The 11,522-nt window shown below is 36.0% G+C and overlaps 2 protein-coding genes across 2 annotated transcripts; both read left to right on the plus strand.

Annotated features, from left to right (window-relative positions):
• Positions 1-589: 589 nt before the first annotated feature.
• On the plus strand, positions 590-5,262 carry Bma-slo-2 (Uncharacterized protein; the record flags this gene model as incomplete). Its single annotated transcript, XM_043074616.1, has 7 exons — positions 590-728; positions 1,186-1,265; positions 2,654-2,773; positions 4,202-4,330; positions 4,476-4,546; positions 4,753-4,881; positions 5,085-5,262. The coding sequence occupies 7 exons, from the start codon at positions 590-592 to the stop codon at positions 5,260-5,262; spliced, it is 846 nt and encodes a 281-aa protein (XP_042930550.1).
• Positions 5,263-5,694: 432 nt separating this feature from the next.
• Bm18115 (Uncharacterized protein) lies at positions 5,695-6,682 on the plus strand (the record flags this gene model as incomplete). Its single annotated transcript, XM_043074617.1, has 3 exons — positions 5,695-5,801; positions 5,916-6,128; positions 6,574-6,682. The coding sequence occupies 3 exons, from the start codon at positions 5,695-5,697 to the stop codon at positions 6,680-6,682; spliced, it is 429 nt and encodes a 142-aa protein (XP_042930551.1).
• Positions 6,683-11,522: the final 4,840 nt, after the last annotated feature.

An 11,522-nucleotide genomic window follows, 5' to 3' on the forward strand; every position in this document is an offset into this window, starting at 1 on the left:
AATGAAATTAACATTTAAATAAAATTGCTATGAAACTGCTCAACTTATCGCATGCCCTATGGAATATATTTGCAGATATTCGTATCACTTGGACCCAAACTTTACGTGCCAATATTTCTGAACTGCTGGCTTGCAAAAAGCGCCTGCAAGGATTGTGATAAGTCGTATCCACTAGAGCGGTTAAAATTTCGGGATGTTTACTGAGGTTTTGCAGAAAATATTTTGTGTATTTCCATCACTCTAAGCTGTAATCTCTCAACTAACTTTCTCATTATCTTTTCATAGCCAAATTCGTCAGCAAAAACGATAACTTCACCGATTCCGCTTGTTAAGAGGTTCACGACCAATCCATCGAAGCATCTAGTCTGGCGCACTTCCTACTTCAACTTGCCCATTCTTAAACACCTGTTTACTATCTATTAATCCCGGATTCATATGTAGAAATCTCCATGTGTCCTGATTTTAGTACGCTTCTGGAGACATCTGCTGACTAAACAAACGAAAGGAAAATAAAATTGCAACACTTATTTTCCAGCATGATTCAAATCGAATTTCAACTTTAGTCGGACAGTCAGCTTTGGTTCGCCAAATGGTTATTTTATTTTCCACTTTACTGTGCCTGGTGTTCACGGGCACATGTGGCACTGAACTTTTGCAGCGAGCTGGTGAGCAACGCTTTGGCCTTTTCACTTTCTTTTACTTCGTTATGGTCACTTTCTCCACTGTCGGTTAGTATACAATTTCACATATATTTTCTAAGCTGAGGAAACTTTGTAGAATTTTAATGGATTTCAAGATTCTAACAAAGGTGCATAAGCTTAAAGCTTGTCATTTCACCATTTAGACTGACGTGTACCGGGTTGATGCAAGCGGGTTCTGTCAGTATGTTCGCAGCATATTATTTCTCAGTGTTGGATGCTGATCTACCCTTCATCATTTACAGGTTATGGTGATTAGTACCCGAACACATGGATGTCCAGACTTTTTGCCGTTATTCTTATATTCGTTGCGTTTGTTATACTTCCCAAACAGGTTTTATCATTCAATGATAATTAGCCTCAAATGCAACCTTTGATCAATAATTAAAAATCTTAGTGATTATTTAAAGTAAAAAGAACAAAATTATGTAAAGACGATTTTTTTTTTTTTTTTGAATAAAATACCGAAAAGAATTTCAGATTGAAGGTCTTGGCCAAACCTACGTGGAACGACAGGAAGCAGGTGGCGAATATACCGAAAGTTGGGCCACTAATAAGAAGCATGTGGTAGATACATCTGGAGGCTCAGTTTTCAGAATTCCTTAATGAATTCTATGCTCATCCTGAACACCAGATAAGCCTACTGAGAAAACTAGATGCAGTGTCTCCATATATTTCCAAACTTTCTGTCTCCTTTGACAAATATTTAATTATTTTAAATTAGTGGAAAAAAGATGCCTCTGTAGCGGTTCAAAAGGCAATACTTTCAAGTTTGCAACTTTTGCAAAGATTCAAACCTTTTGATAAGTCAATTAATGTATACAATTATTTGGTGATCTTGCTCTCGCCATGTAAAATGGATGACTAGATGAGGATGGTTCTCAAAATATATGGTCAACCAAGGTATTGTATATCCGGGGTTCTGCGCTAAGGAATGACTACTTGGACAAAAAACAAAAGCGGTAATGCTTTAATCCATACAGTACCATATTCGTCTGAATTTTGAAATATTGAAAGCTAAAAGAATTTATTTGGAAACACAAATAATTTGCGAGTCATGTTTGACAGTGATATCCTGAGATTTGCATGCTTCTGCAATCTCAACAAGCAGTCAGTTGCAGGATGAACACACAGTGTTATGCTCATGGCGGTGAAAGATTTTGCTCCGAATGTTCCGCTGTATGTACAAGAGCATGCTGGTTTGTTATTTGTTCAGTAGGGTTCAATCCTGCGAAGAAAAAAAGATAAGGACGGTAATTGTAAATTTGGAATGGAGGTGTGGTCAAGCTGATAAAGTTGATAAGTTGAGGTTTGAAGTTCAGCAGCAGCTTCAGTCTGCCTTTTGCCACTATCACTTTCAGAATTTTTGGTCTGCGAGGACGAATTCAAATATTCTCTTCTTGCAAACAATTGCATTTGTCCGGGTATTTCCATTTTCCGTTAATAGTAATGGATGTGAGGCGATTTGAATACTGCTCAGAAGCTTTTTATCAGTTCCTTGCAGAGAAGGTCAGAAGTCGACGGAAGCTTGACACAAAGTTTATGGATTTCATTCGGGCAATGAAATTTATGATATTAAAATTGCGGATAGTCATTTTTTTAGCAGTTTTATTGGGAAATCTTTCATTTGCGTCTTTTCTTGCTTATCAAACATAAGTTAACATCCGAATTTCTTAAAAGCAGCAAATATTTTGTTGTCAGGTGGTTCAGTAATAAGATTATCAGTGCTGCAATGCACTATCACACCAAAATCTAAGCAAATATGCATCCTAACACTGTCTATTTTTTAAAAGCATCATCCATTCATTGTCTCATTTGATTTTTTATGGTCTAAGAGAATAGCCTTAATCTTGACGACCTGCTGAAGGTATGGAACCTGGTTGCAGTCAAACCAGAGGGATCGTTTGAGAAAATCTGCCTCAATCCTGGTCAGTATTACTGTTTGAATCCTACAGACACTGCGTACCTGGGCACTAACTAACGAAGAATCACTGTATAATCTCCGAAAAGGATTAAACGCACAGTGGCAAAGGACCAGTTTGGATGCAGTGACTGCAAATATTGGTGATTTCTCGGTTTGTGAACAGTAACTAGTAGCTTTCGAGATTTTTGAGTAGAAGTTTCGAGGTCTTTTTAATTAAATGAGGAGTAGCGCAGATAAGGAGAATCAGTTATGAATACTACAGAAAGAAGGCAACTAAAAATTTATTCAGTAGATCTCTCACCCGCTCTTGGGCATTTTTTCACCTTTTTGCACTTTATATGAGGTGCATATCATAAGGGGTAGGAGCAGAATGTCTTGAGGAGAAGTGAGATGAGATGACCGACTCGTCCTCTGCTCCACTCACTGAAATGAAAAACGAATTGTCGGCTTAATTCTTGAAACAAAAAAAAAGTGTGAATGTGCCAATTTATGATAGTGGGTGAGTAGTTTCAGCGACAAATCCTTTGACTCAGTATACTTTTCAAATATCAAACAAAGATGAATTTATTATCGTCCATGATAGTGTAAGCTAGAGATAGGAACGTGCAATCCGAAATTTCGACAATATATTTATTTTTCTCCAATCAGAACTAAATATATCCATGGCTTTCCGAAAATGTTGTCTGCATCTCTTTTCGTGTCTTTCCTGACCTCAATTTCCGCTACTATCTGTCTTCAGTTCATGCACTCTTTTCTGTTTTGATTTATATGCATGTTGAAACTTTGTCGTAAGAGATTTCCATATACACATATATTTAAATTTAGGAACTACGTGAAATAGAAAAATAGAAGACAGTGACTTGAAAAGGCATAAAAAACGTTAACGACTTTTGCATGTTAAAATAAAGGACACTGATAAGGCGTCGAAACTTTTAAAACTTTTAGTCACTTGTATTGTCAGTTCTGATTTCACTCTTTCGTTATTTTAATATCTTCTTTTTTGATATATCTGTTTTAACAGTTGCAAAACACAAGTGAATCATTTAATCAGAGATCTGTCGGTGGCGTTTTGGAAACGACAATTAAATCAGATGGATGTGACGTGGAATCTCAGTTTTGCGTGATTTTTGCTTCTCACGAGGAATGTATTGCCAGGATGTTTGTTAATAGAATTGAAAACTGCTGAGTAGAGCAGATCTTTGAAATTTCGAAGATAGGAAAAGAATGAATTGCTTGTTGGAATCCGAATAAGACAACAACATATTTTAAGAAACAAGTGATTTGTCTTAGCACCATTTTTGGAATAACTAACAGGATAACCTAGCATTAAGCAAGGCCATCAACGAGGACTGCTAGAGTGCTTAAATAAAATGAAGTTGTAGGATAGTGATAACCTATCCACTACTGGTCTCATATATTGATACTGGATTTACTGTATGCCATATACTGAAAGAGTTGTTGTTTGGAAATTGCTTCTGTAAGCAACAAATTTTTCATATCACATCAAAATCTGATTAAATAATAGCTCTTTTAAATATTATGGACAATATTTTGAAGCAAATCATGAAAAACGTTTTAGATCTGTGAGCACTGCTCTTTTCGGACGGCGAGTGAATATCATTGGAACAGTCCGGCAGTGATTGTGGCAGCTGACCGGACATGTTCTGGCCTATACAACTTGATTATACCTCTACGCACTTATCGGCCAGTACACGAACTTCAACCCATTATATTTCTGCTTGAATTGCAGGAAAATGAAAAGCAGTTGTGTATGGGAATGACGGCGATTTGTTGGAGAAAGACAGTCGTTGAAGAAAATTGGGATAATCACTTATATTTATGTCATTTTTCAGACCGAATCCATCGTTCTTAGACGTGATCGCATGTTCCCCTCTGTCTACTGGATGCAAGGCAAAATATCAAGGTAGGCAGAGCATAACGGAGTAGGTGTTGTATCCACTACTGCACACCACTTGTGCTAGACACATCTCCTTTCCAAATACTTGGTACCTCAGAGTATCAGCCTTGCTGCACTACGTGCATGAGAACTACAAAACTAACTTTGCTATAATATCGGAAATAGAAATTCTTTAATGGCGATGACTGTTTTGTTAAAGGTTCACATTTTAGTCTGGATAATCTTTTGAAAGCTGGCGTATGTCTAGCGGACAGTGTGGTTGTTTTAAAGAAAGGTGCAACAGTGGTTGAGGAGCATTTGGCTGACTGCACAACAATTTTAACAGTTCAGAAAATACACAGGTAGTTCATGTAATTCTGATGGTGCAAGTATTGCGAAAGCTGGATATCTAGCAAATTGAGAATAGCTGCTAATGTGGGGACTTCCTGCCTTCTAACTTACAAATCTCGGTCTTTGATTGGGAGACAGTCCAGCCAAGAAATTTATTTTTCGCCGGGAAGTAGTAGCATGCAAGTGTCTTCTCTAAATCCTTCACTCCTGTCAGAATGTTTCCAAGACTGCGGATCATCACAGAGCTTACTCACGCTAGCAATATGCGCTTCATGCAGGTCGATGCCGATGATCAGTACGCTCTTCAGCAGTCTAAATATGAAAAGGTAAATTTTGGCGTTTCTTTAACGAATACTTCTAGCCACAGATCTCTTCGTAATTTTTCACTCTAATTTCCTTCTAAACGTGATCTAGCCATTGTTCTGACTTTTCTTCATTGGAAATTGATATTTGTATGCCTGATACTAGTGTGATATTTGTAGCTTCCTGTCGCACAATGGCGAAGCTATAACCTAATAAACAAAGGCTATTGTTTTAAATGATTTTAATCCACTTTGTAACCTTAAGACCCATAAAATCCCTCCCAATTTTCTTCCTTACAAAGCCATTCATTATAGTTCCTTGTTTAATACGGCTCGGTTGCGAGGTGTCTAGCCTGCTTATATCTTTAAATGTTTTATAATTAAGTTACATTTGTGTGTATGTATCAATTAATTATTGTAATGCTGTATAATTTGTAATATTAATCTGTGGTTTAATTACCCAAGTTTGAGGTTTGAATAATAAAGTATTTCACGAAGACTTCCACATTACACATACACAGAATGGGACCAGTATGGATTCGAGAATCTATCAGTATCAAAGACAATGAAATCAATGATCTGAACCATCAAGAAAGGAAACCTACTTTGTTTTACAAGGAAACAGGGCAGTAAGAAATCTTTTACACTTCCTCTGTCAACGATAGGTGTGTAGCGGAGAACTTCATTTTTTAGCAAAACCACATATGTCTCCTGAATTCAAATTGTACTGCTTTGCTCTTCAGAAGGAATGCAAACGTGGGTCTTCGATGCCATACATTCCGATTGTCATTTGCGCAAAGTGGTGTTTTCTCCGCAAATATGCTCGATCGTCTTCTATATCAGGCACATGTCAAAAATTATGTAGTGCATTTCGTCCGGTTATTTCTTGGCATTGATCAGTCTAGAAGCTCTGGATATCTGATAGTGTTAGCTTCTCATCAAGTTTCATTGAATAGGTAAATTTAGTCTGCATTTTTGATTTGTTTATCCGAGATTTATTTTGCTTCCTTTTCGAATTCTTCATTTGATTGTCTGATTTCCACTGACATTTCCATTCAAGATAACACCGGATGATCTCTGGCTAGGAACGTACGGTCGACTCTATCAAAAGCTTTGTGCATCTCTAGCTGATATACCGATCGGAATATGAACGATAAAGTACAATTTCTTCCTTCCAATCAGTAAAGTTCGTCTGAGCAAAGATTCATTTAAAAATCACACTGACGCACGCACACTCACTGCCATCGTTTATGTGGAACGGGAAGCTCCGAAAGATAATACGGATAGATAATCCAGAAGAATCAACAAAGTGAATATCTCTGATATTGTGCGTTATAGGATATCAGAAATTGGGTATACCCAGTGAAAACTATGGTTAAGTTCTTTTCGGAATTAAATCAGCCCAGAAAGATTGGATTTGCCCGTGGTATACAAAGGGACACTCTTCCGATTCAGTCTTGCGTCTGAAAAAGAAACTGGTCCACGGGAACTTTCATGTTCTAAAACATGACTGCTCACCTCGTAATTTCACCAAGTTTAAAATTTGCAGAATATGATGAAAAGCTGGGTACGATCTGCTATGTGATTATCAATCCATCGCTTGACATTTACATGTATTTAAATTCCAGAAGTCGCAGTTCGTTCCCTCCATTCCAATAGATATTGTCGCCAGCTCCTCACTCACACTAATTAAAATATGGACAGAAAACGACTGCATTATGACGCGCAGTTGTCGATGGAGTGGATGCAACAATACCGTCCTCTTTTTACGTTTCTCATAGTTGCGTACGCGTTATTTGTTATTAGTGTGCGGCCAATTTGTAAAGGCAGAAGAAGCCAAGGCATGGCAACGATCATTTTTTGTTGGAACGCCTTTAATGCGTTGGCGGATATTGTCCTGCTTCTTGCCTTATTACCTGATTTCCTAAGTTCTTTTCGTCAAGGCTTCTACTCAAGTTTATGTCTAAATGCTGACCTTTACAAGAACCCAAGGTCGGGAAAGGCAATATTCACATTTCACATCAGCAAGATGTGGGAATTATTGGACACCGTACTTTTGATATTGGATGGTCGTAAAACGAATCATCTTCACGTGGCTCATCACATCGTTGTTTCCATTTCGATGATCTGCGCTTATCAGCGTATCGGTGCTGTGGCTCGTTGGATTGCTACCACCAATCTTGCTGCTCATTCCGCACTTTACTCTTACCTGGCAGCTCAAAGTTGTATTTGGAAACGTCGTACATGCAGCGCACGTGTAATCAACGGAATCCAGATGGCACAGTTTCCCATTTGCTTGTTTGGTCTTATCAAAATACGCCAATTTATAAATGCCAGAAAGAAGTGTGAGACAAGCTACAGTGGGCTATGCATTCTAATCTATTCGTCCTTTTTCATTCTCTTCGTTTCATTTTACGCCAACAAATACAGAAAAGATAGCATTGGTAGAGATTATGTCTTCTAAGATATTTCTTCATTGTAGCAAATTTCTGTAGATTCTGGCCAATAAAAGGTAGGTATGGCCAAGGAACAAAGATCCTTGAGATCCATGCAGGGATTGGATTGTCCTACTCCCAACCAACAATGTTTTCTCCAGCACTGTGACTTCTGCAAAATCATTTGATTTGTTTTACTTTCTTAGTCTTAGTGTCGTGAAGTAATAGTGGACAATATCCTCCAGCACTTGCATTGCTCTCAAAGGCAGTCATTGAGGTCGCATCTAAGTTTCTCACAACAAACTATTCAATTAAAAAGTGTAGACAGATTTTGAATACCAGATCAGAAGACGTAAATGTCGTGTCCCATTGTAGGTATGCAAAAATATCGAATGTCACACAGAGCTTCTTTCCAGTATTCTACAATTGCGGAGAAAACAAATCTTAGAAGCGTTAAATTCTACACGTGATTGACACGGATATCAAAGTGATGTATTTATTCTTCTTCACTAGGTAATTTATCATTTGAAGTCCATTGAAGAAGCAATGGATAAAGAATGTCCGTCTTTCACACTTTCGTGATGGCAAAATATTAAAAACAAAAAACTTGAAAAAAATTGAAGGATTTAAAAAATATTAAAAAAGTACGAAGGGGAATATCCCAGCAAAAGTTAATGATTTCTGCTTTAAAAAATATCACTTCACAGAGTGGCGATTCATTCTCAACTACAACTACTTGACTCAGTGCTTCATTTAGTAATCACTATGTTTTCCGAAATAATCAAACGCATGCACAATATGTCGTCCTATCTGAATTATTGTTCGTGGATGACACAATGAGTGAAGTTGCGGAATCGAACCTTTCTTTCCGGTGCATACAATCAATCTCAGTTTATGATTCGGGAACGGAATTAAATTAAGGGATGGATATTATAATTCAAGATATAAAAAAGTGGTCATTACTCTATAATAATTCGAGATGAAAGCAATTTAGAGTGAGTCATATAACCTAATGAAGCTGCAAAATGTAGGCTGGCGGATTATTTAAGCAAACTACGACAACTGTCCTTCTTACTTTTCATTACTGTTATTTTTGAAACTTAGCAAAAGAGGAATGCCGTGTTTGCAAATTTCTTGGAAGTGTTATGAATACTGTGCCTGAGACAATGTTTTCAGATCACAATTTTTCAAAATAAAGCTAGCAGTTACCGCATGATTTGGATATTTTTAATTGGCGAGAGATTGGCACAACAGCGAATGAGACGTTGTCTAGCCAACAAGGCATGATAATTGTAAAACAAACTCCGTTTCTTGGTATAATGAATGAGGAAAAACTAAAAAGTCGTAGAACAATAAGGGAAAACGTTTTTTATTCTTATCTGCAATATTTTGAAACAAGTTTAAAGCTCGTTAACAAGGTACAACTTCCATTCAACTTAAATTTACTCGAAGTTTCAGAATCAGATTTAAAAGAAATACAAAATATGTGGTCATACAGTTGCTAGCATAAAAAGCATCACAAAACAGTACCGACCTTGAGCTTACAGAACCATCAACAAACATTTATGCAAGGTACATAAAAATGAAACTAGCATTAATCGTTTTCTTTTACATTCTTTTATCATTTAGCTTATTTAATAAACCACTAACCGAATTCTAATACAGCAACTACTTAATATCAACCTTTAAAGATTCCAAAATACGTCAACAACTCGATAAAGTTATTAACAAATATTATATTATTAAAACTACACGGGAAAGGCAGCCACATCAGACACAGTTTCACAAAGAATATTATTTACAAGCATGATTAATCGTCTCTCCATACATAATTCAGTTTTCAGTATGGTTGCTGAAACTGGGGCGGCAATAGAGACAATCATATTTCAACTTTATCTGAAAATAACGGAACTATTTTCCATCTTTAACCGTCACAAATATTTTTGTTAATTTGCATCTAATATTTTAGGAAAATCATTAATCCCAGTTATAGAATTAGTTTTTTTTCTTTCTTAAATTATTACTCTAGCTTTATTTTTTTATACAATGCAGGAAAGTAAAGCGATTAAACTACAGCAAACGAACGAAATTTCAATTAACCTACCAAGGTCATATATCTTTCCTCGTTGTTTCGATTACTTAAAGATAACCTGGACCAATTTATCATGCCTAGTCCAAGATTTGGAATTTAAAATGCGTGTTTTCGCTGTTCCGGTAGGTTCCACTTCCGAACAGTTATACTATATGGAAGAATACGATATCGGTTAGTATTTTTGAATTCAGTAAGATTAAATTAGTTCAGACTTTGACAAAGATATCCTTTCTGTGCAATATTTATCTAATCTTGAATTCAGTATATAGACTAAATTTCAAATGGGCAAATTGTAGAAACTAAACTGTTCATTCAATGGCAATTTAGAAATTAATTTCTCTAAAGTATTGCTTTCCAACGAGTAAAACCTATAAAAAGTCGCATTTATCTCTTCAGCCAAAATAAAACGTTGACTGTCAGACGACGGAAGGTATCATTGCACTCGAAAACTTTTCAATAAAATGACTAAACTTCAGAGAAGTAATAAAATTTCCTCGCTTAAAAAAGACATCTGCTAATTGCATTTCTTTCATTCGATTAAATCTTTCCATATTACCGGCAAACAAAAAAGGGTTGGTCATCGACTGCAGACCTCTCACATAGCTATGGTTAATTTCCCTCTGACCTCTTTCGCCATCAACTTTTTAATCGTTGATCTTTTTCTGTGCAATTGTTAATCAAATAAATACTGTTTTATTTACTTTTAAAGAAAATTTATTCAAAATCAGATTAGTTTTTATGCTTGAAATTTTCACAGTTTGAGAAAGTCTAACAACAGAGATTAGATTATATGGAATGACTGGCAAGGCTTTCCTTGAATACAATCGAATTTCACTGGATTATCAGTGGAAGATATTTCTTCGTTTTTTGGAAGCTTTTGGAAATCATTGCTCGCATCCGTTGCGAACTACTAATCCGTTATATGAAGTTAGAAGATGGATAAATGAAGGATGTTTTGGTGGCTGTAATGCTCTAGGCTTGTATTTAATATATTTAATTAAAATTAGTGGAAAAGATTGGCTTACTCCTCTTTTAAGAGTTATCACAGCAATCACTCGAGCTGCCATGTTATCAATTCGATATTATTCATGCGCAATTCTGCTTTCAAATTGTATCAGTGGAAAAATTTACTGCACGCTTCAGTGAATGGACACGAAAATGCGTTTACACTGAAAATTGTTAGTTTTTAACTTTTCCTTTTTTTGCGTGTTTATTGAAGTTATCATAAGTGGCAGAATTTCTGAATTTCGAATTTTTAATCATTAATCTTATTTGAACCTCAGTATTCCCGCTGATAATTGTGATTCGCTAGCGAACTTCTAATCATTTTGTTTATGACCTCCTTTACCCCTTGAGGGTCATTCATTAAATTTCAAAGCCTAACTTCACTTCATCGTACAGTTACTAGCTGTAACTTTATTGCCATTTATATATTATATACTAATTCCCAATTATCATTGGATATTGAACAGTGTCGGTTTATTAGATAAGCTTCATTAGTATCATTCAATGCAACTAAATTAAAATGAAGCACTTGTTTACGCACTGTCTTCGTCATATGTTGCTTCCTTTATATTTTCATTTTGCAGTCAGTCCATCCATGAATTATTAAAATTTAACGGATATTCCATTCTTCGAGTAGCATTTCACCCTATATTTTATCTCAGATAACATAAAAGTCCCATATTATTCCACAGCTTATAAGTGTGAAGTCAATTTGAATAGCAAACTGCCGCCTTACTTTAAATATTTTACAACGTAATTTTACGAATTACAATAATTTTCGGCGATTTTGAATTGATTAAAAGTCACATCGCAATGTG

The sequence above is a fragment of the Brugia malayi genome (assembly GCF_000002995.4).
Source record: "Brugia malayi strain FR3 genome assembly, contig: Bm_v4_ChrX_scaffold_001, whole genome shotgun sequence".
Classification (NCBI taxonomy): Eukaryota; Metazoa; Nematoda; class Chromadorea; order Rhabditida; family Onchocercidae; genus Brugia; species Brugia malayi.